This window comes from Protopterus annectens, chromosome 1.part0 (genome assembly GCF_019279795.1).
Source record: "Protopterus annectens isolate FY-2018-M chromosome 1.part0, PAN1.0, whole genome shotgun sequence".
Lineage (NCBI taxonomy): Eukaryota > Metazoa > Chordata > Ceratodontiformes > Protopteridae > Protopterus > Protopterus annectens.
Window position 1 is genome coordinate 1,665,834,652 of NC_056725.1, and position 20,929 is coordinate 1,665,855,580.

The window sequence follows — 20,929 nt, forward strand, 5'->3', positions numbered from 1 at the left end:
GCATCCCAGATGGCATTCTTCAGAAAAACAAGCCTGACAGGCTACTTCGCTCAGATGGCCAGCAGAATCCAGCTATCAGCAAGGAAAATACTGCAGGCTGTAGGGTTCATGGGCTCCTTCATTCTCCTAATTCCATATACCAGACTGTTTGAGGAAACTTCAGTGGTACTGAAGTCTTTGGTGCCAACTTTCTCAGGACTTGGAAATTATCATACCTGTAATACCTTGTCTAAGGAAAGAGTTTCTTTGGTGGGCAGCAGCATGCAACCACAACAAGGGACGTCCCTTTACACAACCCCACACCACCCAGACCCTAACCACAGACTCCTCAAACTGTGCCTGGGGTGCACATCTGGATGGCAGGTGCATTCAGGGCCACTGGAGCCCAAACCAAATTCATCTGCACATCAAACAAAAGGAGATGTTCGCTGTTCAGCACGCTCTGACAGCTTTCAGATCCCTACTGTCACCGGGGCCCATTCTAATAAAAACTGACAACACCACAGTGATGTGGTACTTCAACAAGCAGGGGGGATCTCTGCAGGCTAGCCATGACCCTGTGGAACACTGCCTCAGCCCTGCATATTCACCTGCAAGCTCAATTCCTGCCAGGCAAACAAAACTCTCTGGCGGACAACTTAAGTAGAAATCTCCTAGACCCACATGAGTGGCATTTAGGCCACAACCCCTTCAGCCATTTGACCCAGAAATGAGGTACCCCAAAAGTGGACCTATTTGCCTCCCCCTACAACCATCGGCTCAGCAAATTCAGTACCAGGTTACCTCGCAGCAAGGCCTGCAAAGTGGATGCTCTTATCCTTCCAGTGGCAACCCTCTTAATCTATGCATTTCCCCCTCTGCCTCTTCTTACAAGAGTACTACTCAAGGCAGGAAAGACCAAGGGCAATCCTGATTGCCCAAGACTGGCCACGCCAACACTGGTACCCACTACTGTGCTTTGTCACCAGTGCCACTATGGCACCTACCTCTGATCCCAACCCTCTGGACTTAATGGAAGAGATTAACAGGCCTCTGTGGAGTAGGTCTGCTAGCTAATCCAGGATGAGAGGTAAGGAGGGTTTTGCTGTATCCGCTCCTTTAGGGTGAATCCAGGAACAGTACCTTTTCCACTTATCAGCATAGGATTTCCTTGTACTGGATCGTCTGGCTTCACATAGGACATCCAGTACCTGCTTGTTTAGGCTGGCCACTGGAGGATAATTCATTGAATAAGCCAGGCTGCAAGGTTTAGGGTCTGCAATTGTGGATGCAAGATCTGTCCCTCCTGCTAAGATCCATGCCTCTGCTATCTTTGCTCATTACAGCACTGAGCCCACCTCTCTTCTCTCACCCTCTCATCAAACAGTTCCTGAGAGGGGCTAACAACTTAAGGCCACCAAGAAGAGCCTCCACCCCTGCTTGGGACCTTAATTTTGTGTTGGAAAAACTCACGCTACTCCCCTTTGAGCCTGCAGTGTCAGCAGAGTTAAAATTCCTCTCTTGGAAAGCAGCCTTGCTTCTGGCCATCTCTTCAGCTAGAAGTGTCTTTGCTACAAACATGGCTGTGGAACCCTTAATCATTTTTATGCCTACAGGGTCTCCCTCAGGACTAACACTACTTTTATGCCTAAAGTGGTGTCCAGTGTGGATCTCAAGCAATCTATCCATTTGCACACCTTTTTCCCCAATCCTCAAAATAAGGGAGGGAAAGGATCCTGCACTCGTTAGATGTGCAGACAGCTCAGATTCAGCCTGGATAGGACTAAGCCCTTCAGGAAATCTGACCAGTTACTAGTCGGCTTTGCACTAGGGGCAGAGGGCAAGGCCATCTCAAAACAAACCATATCCAAATGGATAGCGCACTGTATCCATTTTTGTTACAAACACCATGGGGAAACCACTCCCTCATGGGGTCAGAACGCATTCCACTAGAGCAAGTTCAACCTTTACAGCCTTTCTCAGAGGAGTCCCAACCAGGGACATTTTGGAAGCTGCTACTTGGAGTTCTGTTCATACCTTCAAGCAGTACAAACCTGCCTATCTTTTCCAAATCCAGGGTGGACTTTGCAACAGCAGTCCTGCAGGGCATACTAGCCAGCCCAGACTCTTCTTGACTACCTCCACCCATTTTTCAGCTTTGGGAATCAACCCAAGTGTGATGACTGCAACTGTGAAGCATGAACATAGTGCATTTGTGTATACTTAACATAAATGTAGATGTTCTAGTGTATTCAGTGTTGCAGTCCTGGTTTCCCACCTTCCAGCCCCTTGTCTCTCTTTCTAGCCCCTTACAGGGCTGCTGGTATTTGTTTTTTTACTGGTGGTGTTTTCCACCATAGCTTGGCTCCCTATTGGGGGCTCCTGACATTTGGGGCAATTAAAACTGATTTAATGGTGTGTGCTGCCTGTTTTTATATCCCTGACAACTTGACATCAGTCCTGAAGTGACAGCAGCCGACGTAGAAATACTAAGCCTCTGGTATTTGGGCCGACTGAGGGCTACCCCTGGCAGGATAACCCAAGTGTGATGACTGCAACAGTGAATACACTCTAACATCTACATTTATGGTAAATGTGCACAACTGTACTTTTCTCCTGCTTTTTAAAGCTATTTCACATGCTTGTAAGTCATGGCAGGGAAGTGCCAAAGGCTTTCAAGGTAAGTACGATTGCCATCATTGTCTCATTGATGTCCTCTGTTTACTTGTCCAAGTTTCATGTACTTGAAAAGCCTCCCAGGTGAGCCCCCCACCCATACACATAGGTAAGATCTGAGTAGTCTGGTCAGAGTCGTAAGTAGATATTCCCTGAAAGGCATTCCTGGATTTGGAGCACTGTGCTGAATTCACCATGTGATTTCTCCCAAGTCTTTTGGGTTTCTAATAACATGATGTGAATGGATCTCATGATGGAGGGAAGCGAATGGATCTTGGTCTGCAACAGGCGAGTGTGCCAACACCATACGTTTCCTAAGCCCACTAGGACTTTCTCAAGTCCAGCTGTACTAAGGAAACTGTTGTAGTGCAACCTGGTGTTTAAGTTCAGCAGCATGAGGAACTTCCTGGCCGTGATGCAGAATGTCTTGTAAATGTTGGGTCTGATGGGTTACTTTGTCTTTGAGAAGGAAGACTCTACTTGGGGAGGTGTTCAGGAATGCACCTAGATTTGACAGAGGCATGACTTCCTTCTGGAGTTTGAGCCCCAGATCCCGTGAAGCATGTCAAGGTGAATTCCAGTATGGGTAGGATACCCTTTTGGGACTTTTCAAGGTGAAGCAGTTGTCTGTAGGAGAAAATATGTGCACCCTTTGTTGCAAAATGCAATTGGTGGAGTCTGACATTTTGTGAAGACTGTGGTGATACAGTAATTTTATGAGTGCATTCAAAGAGAACATTGGTGGCAAGCTTTGAAGGGTGTGCGTTCTGAATTTTGTGACCATGATGAATTTGGTTAGATAGATGCCTAGAATAGGCTTCCTTTCCTTGGAACTTGTAAGTCTTAAAACATAAAAGCCTTTTCCTTCCCCCAAGTGGACCCTTTTTGACTCCTTGAATGAATGGACAGCATGCATCACTTCTGGAATGAGTGGCAGCTCTTTGGGAAGTGTAAGTTATCCCTCAAGCCTGGAATGTCTAGAAATTACAATTTGCATCTTTTGATTACTACTCGCTGATCCTGAGCGATTTATGTCCAAATGTTCTATAAAGAGTAATAGTCCTCCAGCTTTTTCTGATGTGAGAAGTAGGGTGGGGGTGAGAGGGAGGATGCAGCCTGGCTTGAGTCATGGTTATTCCTTGTGGGTGTCCTGACCCCTAGGGTTGTCTCTGGGTTTCGGTTGCCTTTCTCTTAAAATTTCCTTTCCCTTTGCCATGTCTAGCATGGTTTTATTTAGGGTAAGAAGTCCAAGACTTTGGGAATTTCTTAGCATGGACCTGGTTTGAAGAATGTCAGCCTGCCAAAATAGGTAGGTTTACCCTGTATCTTAGGACATTTTCTGAGCGGGAAGACCAAACAGGAGGTCCTCATTCAAAAGTATAGTAAGCTTGTGTTTTTTTAACTGTCTGCCAGGTGATGTCCCTAGCCAGGTATGTCTCTCACTTACCCAGTAGCTGCTGCTGCGTGATGAATTCACTACATCATAGTTTCATTTCTGAGTGCTTGTGAGCTGAAGAGAGAAGTCGCAAAGGTTTAGCATGTCATGCCCCAGACTTTTGTCTTAATCCATTCTGCCTTAGCCCCACACTTATTTCCAGTAGGTGTTGCTGTTAACCACATCAGACTGACCATTTAAGGTTGTGAAAGAAATGGTTACAGAAGAGTAATCTTCCCCCCAGTTCTGTCAAGCACTCTACCCTCCTTGTCATTGGGACTGGGATTCTGATTGAAGCCAAGGTAGCTCCCATTCTGAGATACTACACCTAGATACAATGGGATCATGTAAAAGACCCTCTAGAAATGATTAGGCTTCGTAGAAGCAGCATGAAGGGAGTCTGGCTCCAGAGATTTTTAATCCTGTAGGACATCAAGCACTGGAGCGACTGTTGTATGTTTAGGTTTTGACAAGTTCTTGTAAGCACTTATGCTTTTGTTGGACTTCAGAGTATTGTTGGTTTGCTGTTGGAACACCATCCTATGAAGGTTATCCCCATAGAAAAAGTACTCTCGGAGAAGCAGAGGACAAGGTGTCTCTTCAAAATCATTTTCATTATCTGACATCAACCTCTGAGTCACAAGCATGTAAATCCTGTTTAGGAGGATCCACCCTTCTCTTTAGAAGGTGCCCAGGGATATCCAATCTGGCCTTCTACTTTAAGAAAAAGTACTTTGGGGATCTTCCCAAGTGTGAGGACTGTAACAATAAAATAGTACAATGAACGCAGAATGGTTGTGTTAGGAACTTGCCATAAATGTATATGCTGGTGTAGATTCATTATTGTAGTCTAGATACCCTCCCTTCTTTCCCTCTTTTTCTGTTCCAATTTGATTGTTGCCCTTTAGGTTGAGGTGTCTCCCTTATGCCTGCTTTATACCGTCCCACTGGGTTTCCATGCCTCGTTTTGGCTGCCAACTACATTGAGAGGGGTTTAGGTCTTCAGGGGAGCAGCTGGAGCTGCTGGGTTCTTTTCCCCTTGTCCTTGTAGGGGGTCAGGAAATATCGGAAGATGGTGTCTGCTGATGCCTGTGAATGGAGGGCATTTGCAAAACCCCTGGATGTGGTAAAGTTTTGCAAGTTAGGCTGGCCATGGGCTTCCTGCATACATGATATTCCCATTTGTAAGGACTGCAACAGTTAATCCAATTCTACATGAATGTTTACGTTTTATGGTGACTTCCTGACATAGCTGTAGTTCATTGTATGCCTTGAACAGGAGTTGTGGGTATGTTTACTGCATTTTTAAAACCTGTGGCCTTTTCCTTGTCTTTCTCCATGTTACTAAAACACAGAATTCCAACCTTCAAAACTGAAAATGGCACAGTTGTAGATGGGGATGATGATTGACCTAAACAGCTGGCTTGCTTAGTAGGGAGCAAGAATGAGATCCTAACTCCTAGACCACTGAAGCAAACGATAGACTGTTGAAAATTATTCCAAAACTATCCTAGCTCCAAAAGAAATTCAGTTTTGACAATACTCAAGACCAAACGGTGGCAATCATAAGTCTGGGAGAGTCCCGGACATGGTACCTTATAACAAACCAAGATGTGGAGCTTGAGGTAAGCATGGTAAACTGTAGGAGGAGTTTGAGCATAGGAGCTACCAAGATAACTAGTGCCTGTTTCTTCTAGTTCTGAAGTTGAAGTGAAGCGATTTGATAGTGTAAATTTGTTTCCCTGAATTCATACAAGTTTTCTTCTGTCTTAGACTAGCCTTGCAGTGCAGTAGTCTTGGTCCTGGCCCTGCATTTGCATGTATTCACATGTGTTTATTTGGGCATAGTCCAATGCCCTCCATAATGAAACCTATAAGATATTGTTTCATTGTGAGCAGCTGTATCAGGAAATCTGCTTAGTGAGCAGTCCTTTTCCCAGTTTGCAGTTGTACATAGCAGACTACCCTGCTACTTCTCTTCCATTTATCTGGGGCATACCTCAAGGTTGCAGCAAATTCTGGTGTTTTCTTTCAGCTTCTGATATTTGCCTAATGAATTACATACATGTGCACTACAGCAGGATGATTTGCTCATCGTCCTAGTTCTTTCAGATATTTTTAACTATTGCTGGTGTCTGTAACAGTGGACTGACCTTACAAACTTACTGAGCAACTAGTTAAAATGACTATAAAGGCAAGTGTCATGTTGCAGTTTACAAGGGGATTCTTGTTGCGTGTGTCCATGGGGTAGTGTTTTCCAGCTTACTTGTCTACTGAGATTTTTACATTCCGTAGCTCTTGGCATCCATTTTTGAATGTGTATTTACAGACTGATTTTTGGATTTACAGGGTAGCAGTAGTTGGTAACGTAGATGCTGGGAAAAGCACTCTGCTAGGTGTCCTAACGCATGGCGAACTGGATAATGGGCGTGGCTTTGCCCGGCAGAAGCTCTTTCGTCACAAACATGAAATAGAATCTGGGCGAACTAGCAGTGTGGGTAATGACATTCTTGGCTTCGACAGTAAAGGCAATGTGGTGAACAAACCAGACAGTCATGGTGGCAGCTTGGAGTGGACCAAAATATGTGAAAAATCATCGAAAGTAATCACCTTCATTGATTTGGCTGGACATGAGAAGTACTTGAAAACCACAGTTTTTGGCATGACTGGTCATTTGCCAGATTTCTGCATGCTAATGGTAAGAAATGTGTATATTTTTATGGTTTAGTTTAAAAATTGTTATGCATGATGCTGGGCTGTATATAATATTTATAGCTTTGTATTTTCTGGTTTTTGCATGGTTATGGCTTGCTGTTATCAGCCCTTTAATTGGTAATGGAGCAAGAAACTACATAACCTCAAGATGTTCTTCGTGTTTCACTGTTGCAGTCATTACATTTGGGTAAGCTGCTGGCAGGTTGCCCTCAGTCGGCCTGAATTCCAAAGTCTTGGTTCCTGTGTCGGTTGCTGTCTTCTCTTCCATGACGTCAGGTCGTCGGGGGTATAAAACCTGCAGCCGATGCCATTTTCTTTAGTCTTTCTTGCCGCGCGGTACCCGAAGCAGAAGCATTTCGCAAGTGCCGGTCGGCCGACTACTGAAATATTCGAGTTTGAGTTTCAGAACCGAAGTCTTCACTAAAGCCAAGTACCCCGTTGGGCAAACTTTTTTTCTTGCCATTTACCGATGTCAGAAAAAGTTAATTGTATTTGTGGGAAGCAAATACCTCATAAGGATTTCCATTTATACTGTATTCCTTGCCTAGGCCCTGATCACAACGTGCCTGGCTGTTTATTTTGTGCTAGATTTAACCAAAGCACTATTAAGCATAGGTATATTTTTGCATTGAAGTATTTTGGAAACAGATTAACTACCCAGAAATGTCATCTGATAGCAATCAGACTACCGGAGTACGTAAAAAACGCAAAGAAAAGGACAGAGAAAGGCAGTCGAGATCCAAAACCGATGACAAAGCTTCTAAGCCAGTCGCTGGTACTCGGGCGCTTTCGCAGCCCCTGATACCAGCTACCTTCGAGTTGCAGGCCTCTACCGACACCCATGTGGAGTCCAGCATGCCGCAAGATACTCAAGGTATTGGACAGACGGATGTATCTCGCTCGGATGGGTCCGGAGCCGCTGAGCAGGCACCGGCTTCTGAGGGTGTATTCAGACCTCAACATTTATATATCAAACCGACGAAAGCTGCAAAACCAAAGGCAAAGACATCTTCTAAAACTAAAAAAACGGCGCCTGATCCACATGCACAAGCCTCTATGCCTAAAAATTAGATGATCAAAATGGCAGAAGACCTTATTACCTTGATCAGGGGTACCCATCCCCCTGCAGATAAGAGGGCCTAGGCAAGACACTGACTATAAATCTTCAGATCAGGTTTCCATTTCTTCTGATTCCTCTTCTGATCAGGAATTATCTTTACCTCCCTATGAGGATTCTGATGCTGACGAGTCTATTCCATCTGCATCTCCTCCTGAGGATTATTCATTTGGAGAAACCTTGCATACTTTGAGGGAGCATTTTCATTGGGAGAGTCAAGACTTCTCAATCAAAGAGGCTCAGGGATTTCCTTCTTCCTCAGCACAAGCCTTTAGCCATTCCCCCTGTTTTAGACATTGTGGAAGATGTGTTTTCGGAGTCAAGCCTGACCCCTGACTCCTTACCTCTGGCTCCCAGTAAGCCTGACCGATATTACAGGGTTCCCTGACTCTCATAAATTTTTATTTAGAAACCCTGCTGCTGATCCTGAAACTATTTCACAGGGTCCAAAGGGAGTTAAGGCCTCAACAGCAAAAAACCCTACCCCCCTCTGACAGAGATTCAAGGGCACTGGACAGATGGGGGGGGGGGGGTATACATTTGCAACTTTGGCAATCAGGGCCTTAAACTGTCAATTTCATATGCGTAAGTACCAACAACATGTTATGGGATTGCTGAAACAGAAAATGATGTTCATTTCAGAATGTGCAGAAAATAAGGAATTGCAGGAATTATTGCATGCAGCTGAACAAGTGGCCTCCTGCAGGGCCGCAGTTACTGGATCTGTGATTGAGGCATGCCTGGTTAAAGGAACAAAATTTGCCTGATCTTGTTAAAGCTAAATTGCTAGATGCACCCATTACAGCATGATTCTCTGTTTGGTATTAAGGCAGAAGAGGTTTTAAAGAAAATGGAAGACAAAACTAAGTCTATGCAAACTGTTAAAGGTTTCTTACAAGTGCAGCCACCTAGATTCAGTAGACACCGCCCTACAAAAAATTGGTCCTTTCCTGTGTCAGAGCTCAAAGGGCAAATCCAGACACCCTAAGTGTTCCAGGTACCAGGCTCAAGACTCATGCAGGTCAAAGCAATGGGGTGCATCCACCTCCAAATCTGGAGGAGATAAAGCGCAAACCTACAGAAAGCAATCCCAATGACTTCCCTCTGCCTACACCAAGCACTTATCTTTTGGCAGCACTCATAGGGGAAAATTAGCACTTTTTGCTCAAAATTGGCAATTAATAACCCAGGACAAGTGGGTACTAAACATCGTATCACAGGGATATATATTCCATTTCCACACTCTACCATTGACAAATGGTTGGCCAGATCTGCCAATAAACCAATGGGCAGAGGCACAGAAACAGGTTACGTCCCTCATGGATATGGGGGCCATTCAGATAGTACCAGAACAGGAAAAAAGACAAGGGTTTTACTCTAGACTGTTCTTGGTACCCAGAAAGGACCAGGCCTGGTGGCCAATACTGGATTTATAGATTTTGAACACATACCTGGACATTCCAAAATTCAAAATGCTCACTTTGCAACTGCTTCTGCCCATGCTGGGCAAGAATGCTTGGCTGGTGACTTTAGACCTGAAAGAGGCATACCTGCATGTCCCAGTAAGACAGTTGTGCAGAAGATGCCTCTGATTCAAGGCTGGCTTAATGCATTACCAATTCTCTGTACTGCCCTTTGGCTTATCTACTGCACCCAGGGTCTTTGCAAAGTGCCTGGCACCAGTAATTGCATTTTGCCTACAAAGTATTCAAATATATCCTTGGACGACTGTCTCATTCAAGCAGAGAACAAGGACACTCTTCTATGATACCTGGCGTTTGTGGAAAGGCTTCTAACATGCCTAGGGTACACAGTAAATGAAAAGAAATCACAAATGGTACCCTCTCAAAAGATAACATTCCTGGGTGCAAGCTTGAAAACAGCTGCCCAGATGGCTTACCTCACGCCAGACAAACAAAGGCACCTGACTTCTTACTTCAAACTGATGGCAACAAAAACCCAGTCTTCTGCAAGACAAATTCTGCAGGCTCTGGGCTTCATGGCATCCGGCATCCTTCTAATTCCATATGCAAGACTGCATATGAGGAAACTTCAGTGGTACCTAAAAGGTTTATGGAGTCCACATTCACACAGTCTGGAAACAATGGTTCCTCTCATTCCCTGCCTGCAACAGGAGTTTCTATGGTGGGCAAAGTCCTATCACCAAAACAGGGGATGGCCTTTCACTCTACCCCCTGCCAGCCAAACCTTAACAGACGCATCAGATTATGCCTGGGGGGCCCACATGGCAGGAAGATGCATTCAGGGCATATGGGCACCAAATCAAATGCATCTACATATCAACCAGAAAGAGATGCTAGCTGTTCAGAATGCCCTAACAGCCTTCAAGGACTTGCTTCATCCAGGACAACTACTGATAAAGACTGACAACACCACAGTCATGTGGTATATAAACAAGCAAGGGGGCACACACTCTTACCCCCTTTGCAGATTAGCCATGGCACTGTGGGACACAGCTTTGACCTACCAAATACATCTTCAAGCTCAATTCCTGCCAGGAAAACGAAACACTCTGGCAGACAATTTAAGCAGAAACCTTATGGATCCTCACCAGTGGAAACTAAATCCGCAAGTCTTCAGCATGATAACAGAGAAATGGGGGAGCACAGACATAAATCTAGTTGCCTCTCCTCAAAATTCTCAACTGAAAAGATTCTGCACAAGGACTTATTACAGACAAGCATGGAAAAGTGGATGCCCTATCCTTCAGTTGGAAAAACCTATCAGTTTACGCCTTTCCTCCTCTGCCCCTTCTACCCAAGGTCCTCCTGAAAGTCAGACAAGAGAAGCCAAATATATAAACTCCCCTGGACTGGCCCCGCCAATACTAGTAACCAATCCTAAAGAACCTGTCTCAATACCCAGCTTGGACCTTACCTCAAAGACCACAACTACTGTCCCAGCAGAACAATCGGATCCTGCACAATCAATTACAGACTCTGAACCTGGCAGCGTGGCTAATCCTGTAATCATACAAACGACACCTCTCAGTAAAGCTGTGATGGATGTCATTTTGGAAGCCAAAAGGCCTAGTACTAGAAAATCTTATGCTGACAAATGGAAGAGATTCTGTGCTTGGAATCTAGCACCACAAGGAACTGATACAGCAGAACCACATATTCCTCAGATATTACAGTACTTAACTGAGATGCTTGACAAAGGCCTATCTTTCTCATCGATCAAAATTCATGCCTCTGCCATTTTGGCTCATTACAATACAGAGCCACCAATCTTTTCTCATCCTTTATTAAAGCGGTATGTTAGAGAAGTCAAAAATTTAAGGCCTCATAGAAGATCACCATTACCTGCATGAGACCTCAATTTATATGTTGGAAAAGCTCACCCTGCCTCCATTTGAACCAGCTGCTACCGCTGATATAAAGTTTTTTTGGAAGACAGCTCTGCTACTAGCAATTACTTCAGCAAGAAGAGTTTCAGAGCTACAGACCTTCATGGCCGTAGAGCCTTTTATCATATTTTACCCAGACAGGGAGCGTCTGAGGACAAATCCTACCTTTATGCCTAAGGTCGTTTCCAGTGTGGCTCTTAACCAAACAATTCATGTGCCAACCTTTTATCCAAATCCGCAGAACAAAGGGGAGAGAATTCTGCATTCCTTGGATGTGCACAGACAGCTAAGATTCTGCTTGAGCAGGACTAAAGCTCTAAGAAACTGAGCAATTACTAGTGTCATATGCTGCAAGATCAGAAAATTTCAAAGCATCCAATTTCAAAGTGGATAAGCCACTGCATCCGTTTCTGCTACTTACACCATGGCAAACCTGTGCCCAAAGGCATTAGGTCTCACTCCACCAGGGCTGCAGCTACTTCAGCAGCCTTTCTCATAGGAGTACCAACCAAGGACATTCTAGAGGCTGCTACCTGGAGTTCTGCTCACACCTTTACAAAGCATTACCATTTGCCTCTCAAGTCCAGGGCAGGCTTTGCCACTGCAGTGCTGCAGGGCCTTATAGCCTCACCTAATGCTGTTTAGCTCCAGCCTCCCAACCATAGCTTTAGGATTCTACCCAAATGTAATGACTGCAACAGTGAAACATGAAGAGCATAGTACAGTTGTGTACACTTACAATAAATGTAGATGTTCGAGTGTATTCACTGTTGCAGTCCAGGTTACCCTCCCACCATCCCCTTGTCATTTTACAGTTTATCCTTCCTTCTCTATCTTCTGCAACCTATGTGGTGTGTTTGCTTGTAGATGAAGGTAAAGTTTATTTTGATGCATGCATATATATAAATATTTATAATATTGCTACCTTTTTGGGGGCACCTGACATCGGGGGCAAGAAAAAAACTAAAGAAAATGGCATCGGCTGCATGTTTTATACTCCTGACGAACTGACGTCATGGAAGAAAAGACTGCAACCGACGTAGGACCCAAGACTTTGGATTTCAGGCCGACTGAGGGCAACCTGCCAGCAGATTAGCCAAATGTAATGACTGCAACAGTGAATATACTCCATCTACATTTATGGTAAGTGTACACAACTGTACTTTACAGGACATGCCCCCCCCCTTTTTTTTGCTAGTCCATATTTTCCTTTCCTCTTTTCAGGACCCCTTATTGCAGCTGTACTGCACAACCCTGTAGCTTGTCCAGTCCTTCAGTGACCATAGCACATTACGCCACAGTTTGTGGAGAGGCTGTCTTTTTCATTTGGCACTTTGAATTTTGGTGATTTTGTCATTAAGGCAGACAATGGCTGTTGAGCAGCTGCCATGATTGTGACACTCCAGGTAGAATGTTTTTTTGCTTATGCCCCAAACTTCTCTGTGTACTGATATTTTTACAGGACCTCATTTTTACATGTGTATACCCATAATTGGGATATAATTGCTATTAACATCATAAGAACTTGAGGGTAGGAGCCAGCCTTCACTATTCAACAGGTTTTGGCCACTAGAAAAGAAACTTGCATTAAGCTGTCACCCGTTTTCCACCATCCCCTAAAGGAGGATGGTTGATTCAGTCCTCCTATGCTTGTTTAGCTCTTAGATGCCTGAGATATTGTTTAAAATCCAGATTGTCAGCAACAGAGGTGTTAGTATACCTCTCAACATTGCTCAAGAAATCTGGACAAAGCCAAAAATGAGGACTGGGGCCCTGAATCAGAGACAATTTAAGTATTACTCCAGTTCGTTTGTTTAATAGAACAGGTTTTGTATCTACATGCATTTTAACAGTAAGGCATATGAAATGCTGATGACTGGTATTGACTGTAACCTATACTGATTTTACCAGAAAATCATACATTTTGATGAACAGCAGAGCAAGGAAGTGGCAAAATCAGGGACAGTGGAGAGGTGTAGGTGGTAGTATTGTGCCTTCTGTTAAGTTTTGTGGTTGGACCAGCATTTAAACAATTTTTTATCTTTTTGTTTTGACATCTGTGCAGTCAAATTCTGTTAAATACCCACATATATACGCTGTGCAGGAACGGACTATGAACCCAAATAGGGAATAAAATGCATCAGTATGTACAGCCAAAGAGCAGTTAAAATCCAAATGTTTTAATGACAAAAGGATGTCCTTCATGGATGCATCTGCAGTCATAACAAGTGGGTTGTCCTGTCGTCAGGCAGCCCTTCAGTCGGCCGGATTCCAAAGTCCGGGTCCGGCTTCGGCTGATGTCGCATTCCACCCGACGTCATCTCTGTTAGTCTTCGGGTATAAAGGCATCAGCCGACGCCATTTTCCTCAGTCTTTCTTGCCGCGTGGCGCCCGAAGCAGAAGCTGTTCGCAAGTGCCGGTCGGATCCAGAGATTACTTCTACCGAATACTACTTCGAAGACTTCTAAAGCTAAGTACCCCGTTGGGGACTCTTTCTTGCCTCAGCCGATGTCAGAAAAAGTTAACAATTGTTTAAACTGTGGGAAACAAATACCTCATAAAGATTTCCACTCTTACTGTCTACCTTGTTTAGGCCCAGCCCACGACGTAGCAGCCTGTTCGGCCTGTGCTTCCTTCAACCGACGAACGCTTAGGCGTCGGTCGGAGTTCGCAGAACAGTTTTTCGGTTCTGATTTTGCGTACATTATGCCGTCGGATCCTCCGACTACCCAATCTGGCAAAAAACGCAAAGATAAAGACCGACACTCGCGGTCCGCGGTTTCGGCGAAACCTTGGTCAAGCAAACGCGAGTGTCTCGGTTTCGGCCGAAACGGAGAAAACTGAACAAAGTACAGCTGAACCTATTCCTACAACTGAGGCCCCTGCTACAACTCTTGAAGCGACTTCAGAAATTTTACCCACTACGGTGGTTGACTTATCAGACACCATCCCCTTGGATGTTTCTACCCCAGCACGTGGTGCTGCTAGGCCTCCAGCAGCCATGTCCATTAAGGCCTTCGCCAGGGCTAAAGCTGCCAAGACTACTAAAACAGTGCCTGTTAAACCACCCCATCCAGGCCCTCTTCTAGTTCTCAAATGCTTACCTTGGCAGAAGATTTAATTTCTTTAATTAGAGGATCTCAATCTCACCCAGACAGGGCCTCTCAGCCCCAGAGAAGAGACCTAGGGCAGAGCCCCGAGTCAGTGTCCTCTGATGATTCTGCTGATGAATCAGACATAACTGAACAGCCAGAGGCTCCCTTCTCCAATTTTGAAGATTCTGATGCTGAAGAATCCATCCCAGCTGCTTCCCCACCAGAAGAATTTTCCTTTGGGGAAACTTTGCATGCCATGCGAGAACAGTTCCAATGGCAGCAACAGGATTTTTCAGACTCCAGAAAAAGACTTAGGACCTTTCTGCAACTCCCACAGCACAGGCCCTTGGCTATACCCCCTGTTCTCTCTGTGGTGGATGATGCTTTCAATGATGTTTGCTCCGCTCCAGATTCTTTACCCCCAGCCCCTGCCAAACCAGACAGATTTTACAGGGTGCCAGATACTCATCACCACCTTTACAAGGCTCCACTTGCAGACCCAGAAACTATATCCCAGGGCCCCAAGGCAGTAGCCGACCATAGCTAAAACCCTATTCCTTCTGAAAGGGAAGCAAGGTCATTAGACAGATGGGGTAAAAGGTCTACACTTCAGCTACTCTCTCAGCTAGAGCTTTAAACTGTCAGTTTCACATGATACAATACCAAGAGTTTATGCTGGATCAGTTAACTAAAAACTAACCACTGATGAATCTCTTGATAAGAAATATGTATTAGATATGGTAAATAACATACAACAGGTTAGCAACCATTCCTTAAAATGTGGCTATGATGCACTGGAGGCTTCATTTAGATCAGCCATGACAGGCACAGTGATAAGAAGGCATGCATGGCTAAAGGAACAAGCTTTACCGGATCATGTTAAAGCTAAGTTGCTAGATGCTCCTATGGACAAGACAAGTTTGTTTGCTACATCTGCCCAGCAGGTTATGAAGAAAATGGAAGAAAAGGCAAAATCTGTTCAAACTGTTAAAGATTTCTTGCAGGTTCAACCCCCAAGGTTTAGCAGGAACTGGCCTGCCAAAAATTGGTCCTTTCCTGACTCCACAAAATTTCAAAGAGGCAGGAATAGACGTTCCAGAGGCAGAAACCAATCCAGAGGAGGTGCCTACAGAGGAAGGCAGTGGCAAGGTAACAACAGAGGCACAGACACGGCCACTACATCAACACAACCACAGTGACTTAACCCTAAACCCGCCTACCAGGGAACAAATAGCAGCTCCTCTAGGCGGAAAGTTAACCTTATTTTCAAAGAACTGGCACTACATAACAAAGGACAAGTGGATTTTACAAACCATAGATCAAGGTTACCGGTTTCACTTCCACACTATTCCAGTCAAAAGAGGAATGCCAAATCTACCTCCAAATCAAAAAACAGAGGCTCTACGCCAGATAATGGAGTTAGCAAACATGAGAGCTGTGGAAAGAGTGCCAGCAGCAGAGCAAGGAAAGGGGTTCTACTCCAGACTATTCCTAGTTCCAAGAAAGGAAAAAAGTTGGAGACCAATTCTCGAACTGTCCACCTTAAATACATACATCATTGTCCCAAAATTCAAAATGCTGACCCTACAGCAACTTCTTCCCATGCTGGGCAAGGAGTCTTGGCTGGTAACTCTAGATCTCAAGGAGGCATACCTGCACGTCCCCATTCGACCAATCTGCAGAAGATACCTCAGATTTCTTGCAGGATCAGAGCACTATCAATTCTCAGCATTGCCTTTTGGCTTATCTACTGTGCCCAGAGTATTCACAAAATGCCTGGCATCAGTAATCGCCCATTGCAGACTTCAGGGAATTCAAATTTACCCATACCTGGACGACTGCCTGCTACAAGGGGACAACAAAAGCAAGCTGACAACAGATTTACAAAGGGTCATTTACTTGCTACAAGCACTGGGATACACAGTCAATTTACAAAAGTCAAGACTAATACCATCCCAAACAAGGACTTTCTTGGGCGCGGAATTGGACACAGTAAAACAAATGGCATTCCTGACTACAGAAAAACAAAAAGAACTCCCTCTATACTTCTTGGCACTAACAAAACTGAACAAGTTAACAGCAAGAAAAGTACTGCAGGCCTTGGGCTTCATGGCATCATGCATAATCTTGGTTCCATTTGCCAGACTACATATGAGAAAACTACAGTGGTACCTAAAGAATTTATGGTCCCAACACAGACACAGTCTAGAAACAGAAATCCCACTAATTCCATGCTTAAAACAGGAGTTCCTATGGTGGGCTCAGGCATGCCAGTCAAACCCAGGCCTACCCTTTCGCAGATGTCAAGCAAGCCAGACCATCACAACAGGCGCTTCAGACCTAGGATGGGGGGCACACATGCTGGACAAATGCGTGCAAGGATTGTGGACACAGGATCAACTTCAACTGCACATCAACCTAAAAGAAATGCTGGCAGTAAAACTGGCAATCCAAAAGTTCAAACCATTTCTCAGAGGGCCAGTTGATAAGGACAGACAACACCACAGTCATGTGGTACATCAACAAACAGGGAGGCACTCATTCATACCCCCTATGCAGAATGACCTTGGAGCTGTGGACCCTGGCACTCAGCTACAACATCCAGTTACAGGCAATATTTGTACCAGGGAAAGACAATACCCTAGCAGACATCTTAAGCAGAACCACTTTGGATGCCCACGAATGGAAGCTTCATCCGGACATCTTCAAGACCATCTCAAAGAAATGGGGAATGCCACAGATAGACCTATTCGCATCACCTCTCAATCACCAGCTCAAAAAATTCTGCACAAGGACATTCCACCCATTAGCATGGAAAGTGGATTCGCTCTCTTTCAACTGGAAAGGCCTAACAGCATATGCATTCCCGCCTCTTCCTTTGATACACAAGGTACTACTGAAAATCAAGGAAGAACGTCCAAGGATAATCCTGATAGCTCCAAACTGGCCAAGACAACACTGGTACCCACTAAGGAGCATGTCTCGGAACAATATGTGGACAATTCCCCTGATGCCTTTGATGTTAACGCAGAACTACAGCATCATACATCCAAACCTAAAAACCTTACAACTGACTGTATGGAACATCACATAACAGCAGCTATTCCAGAACTTTCCCAAAGAGTTAAAGACATTATTCTGGAAGCACGCAGACCTTCAACAAGAAGGAACTATGCTGGAAAATGGAAAAGGTTTGTCATCTGGAGTACGGAAAGAGGAAAAGATGTGTCAAACATAGATATGCCTAACATTCTGGAGTATCTGGCCGAACTTCTTCATTCAGGCCTGTCCTACTCCTCCATCAAGATACATGCATCAGCTATTTCAGCAGAATACAGCTTTGATACACCTGTTTTTCGCACCCTTTGCTCAGACAATTCCTCAGAGGAATCAAGAATGTAAAACCTCCAAGGAAACCACCATTACCAGCTTGGGATTTAAACTTTGTGCTAGAAAAGTTGACACTAGCACCCTTTGAACCAGCAGCAACAGCAGACCTACAACACCTGTCATGGAAAACTGCTTTCCTACTGGCAATTACTTCAGCAAGGAGGGTTTCAGAACTACAGGCCTTAATGGCAGTGCAACCCTTCCTAATCTTCCACCAAGATAGTGTCCATGAGGACTAATCCTACATTTATGCCTAAGGTGGTATCCAGAGTGTATTTAAACCAGGCAATCCACCTACCTACCTTCTTTCCCAACCCACAAAACAGAGGGGAAAGAATACTGCATACCTTGGATGTACATAGACAGCGACGCAACTACTTGGACAGAACTAAAAATAGCAGAAAGACTGACCAACTTTTTGTAGCCTATGCAACAGGAAGGGAAGGAAAAGCTATTTCCAAACAGACAATCTCCAAATGGATAGGAAATTGCATACGATTCTGTTACTCCTTCCATGGAAAACCAATTCCACAGAACATAAGACCTCATTCTACAAGAGCAACAGCCACTACCACAGCCTTCTTACGAGGAGTGGCAACCAAAGACATTATTGAGGCGGCTACTTGGACCTCCGTGCATACATTTGCCAAGCATTACAGTTTGCCTCTATATTCCAGATCCCGAGCAGGGTTTGCCACTGCTGTACTGCAAGGGATCCTAAACACACCATAATCTACTTTTATCCTCCTCCCCTAGTTGGCTATGGTATTCTACCCACTTGTTATGACTGCAGATGCATCCATGACGGACATAGTACAGTTTTGTACCTACCATAAATGTAGATGTCCGAACTGGATAGCATCTGCAGTCAGGATTACCCTCCCACCATCCCCTCTGTGGTACTCCTAGGGTGTTTACCCTTCTAATAGCTAGCTGTTGGGGGGGAGTCTTTTATGGTGTATTCGTTTGTGTATATGTACATACATGCTTATTGTTGTGTTTACCTCTATCTATTTGGAAACATTGGCATCTATCCAAATTTTAGCCTGCAAGAGGGCTACTGGCATCTGGGGCAAGAAACACGGAGGAAAATGGCGTCGGCTGGTGCCTTTATACCCGAAGACCAACAGAGATGACGGCGGGTGGAGTGCGACATCAGCCGAAGCCGGACCCGGACTTTGGAATCCGGCCGACTGAAGGGCTGCCTGACGACAGGACAACCCACTTGTTATGACTGCAGATGCTATCCAGTTCGGACATCTACATTTATGGTAGGTACAAAACTGTACTTTTGGCACTTTTGTCCCATGATACAAAGGGGCTTCATCAGAACCATTTAAATAATTTAAACACTCAACCATTTATGTATAAAAGTTAATAGGCAATTGGAAATGCATGTATTCATACTGTTGTACCACAAAAGTTTATAACTACTCCTTTTTCATAAATTAGTATGTGAACTGTTAGGCTAACTAAAGTGTAGTAACGTACATACATTAAATGCAAGTATAAAACCAACTTAAAGGTATAGCTAAGTAATTACAACTTAGCTGCTCTTGCCCATAATACAGGAGTAATAGACAGATTTTCATTTAATCAAGGGAGGGGTTTGAAGCATTCAGTTTGAGCTGCCAAAGCAGTTCCTGATATTGGTCTATTTTCCCATGCTGCTTCCATTCCATGCACATGAATTATCTCTAAAATACAAAAAAAAAACTTTTTTGAAATTTGGGCAACTTAATGAACGTGTGGGACTTTCTTTTCAGTTTGTTTTTTCATGTCATAGTTGTGCTCGTAAATCCTGTTGCACAAATGCCTTTCAATTTTGCTTATGTAGTATGATAGGCAGGTCAGACAAATGGCTAAGCAAACAATCCCCTTACTTTGGCAGTTGTCTTGTATAGGTTTTAACTCCATATACAACATGTTTAGTACCTTTTAAAGTGTGGTGTTTTCAAGAACCACAAGGTTAACTGATATGAATATAGGAACCCAAAAAATAATTGGACTATTTTTAAGGCCAGTGATACAGTAGCTAGAACTGTAGGAGATGGCCCATGTTTTGTACACAAAATGGCTAAGAATATCAAAAAGCATGCTTTCACTCTGTCAAGGGATTCAAGATTTTGTTTGGATATTTTTAGCCAAAAATTGTAAGAAAATTTGTTTGGCCTCAGCCAGGTAATTTCAAACTATTTTCAAAGTTAGGTGGATTGAGATTAACCTCTTCTCTTGCAGTTAACCTCCTCTGTTTAAACCGTTACAATATTACACTTCTAGTTCTTTTTCTGTTCAGCAGGGCACACTGTTGGTACATTTTAACACAATCAGCTTTACAAATAAATTTTTCGATATAAGCATCTGTAAAAATCAGTTTGACATACAAATGACATAATTCTATACAAAATTCCAGCTAGCTGTGCTGGCATATGTTGCACATCTACTGCCCTGCTTTTCCTGGCATAACTGGCAATATCTCACATCGCCACAGTTTGCTATCGAACCTTCCTCAGCCTATGTTAATGTGTCTAAATTTTTTCCCTGGACTGCAGCTAAGAGTGAATTGCAAATTAGTTGGATTCAAATATTTTAACTTTTACATTTCATCCAAAGGTTCTCTCCAGAGTATAAATATATCCTCCAAATAGCTCAAATACAGAGACCAATAAATGGAAAACTCTTGAGTGTAATACAAATTTCTTCTGACAGGTATACATAACTAGATTTGCAAAAATAGGGGTGCAAGCAGCCTCCATAGCAACTTGCTATACCTGTTTAAATGCCTCTCCTTTGAAGTATATAAAATTGTGTAAGAAGACTTCCTACACTCAACAATAATAATGTCTTGGTTGGTTAGGAAACACAGATCTAGGGCTTCACAAAAAAAAAAATTCATCCCTTCTGATAGGGAGATGTTGATAGGTTAACCACAAGGTTAACCACATCAGTTGCTAAAAAAAAAATGTGAAATTCAAGACTAAATCTTAAGTCTCAAAAAAAAAAAAAAAAAAAAATCCAGAGTCCTTAAGCAAATGATCAATTCTAGAACCATACATTGCTAATGGACACGTTTTTGAACCCTGAGCTGCGACTATAAAACCTAAAAGGTGGGTTGTCGCTGTTTTTATGAATTTTTTTGCATCACAAAAATT

The 20,929-nt window shown here is 43.8% G+C and overlaps 1 protein-coding gene across 1 annotated transcript in view; it reads left to right on the top strand.

Annotated features, from left to right (window-relative positions):
- Nucleotides 1–20,929, top strand: part of GTPBP1 (GTP binding protein 1) — a 1,054,512-nt gene that overhangs the window by 246,785 nt on the left and 786,798 nt on the right. Inside the window, exon 4 of the mRNA XM_044074296.1 lies at nt 6,440–6,788. Within this exon, the coding sequence (XP_043930231.1) occupies nt 6,440–6,788 (349 nt within the window). The remainder of the gene's footprint in view (nt 1–6,439; nt 6,789–20,929) is intronic.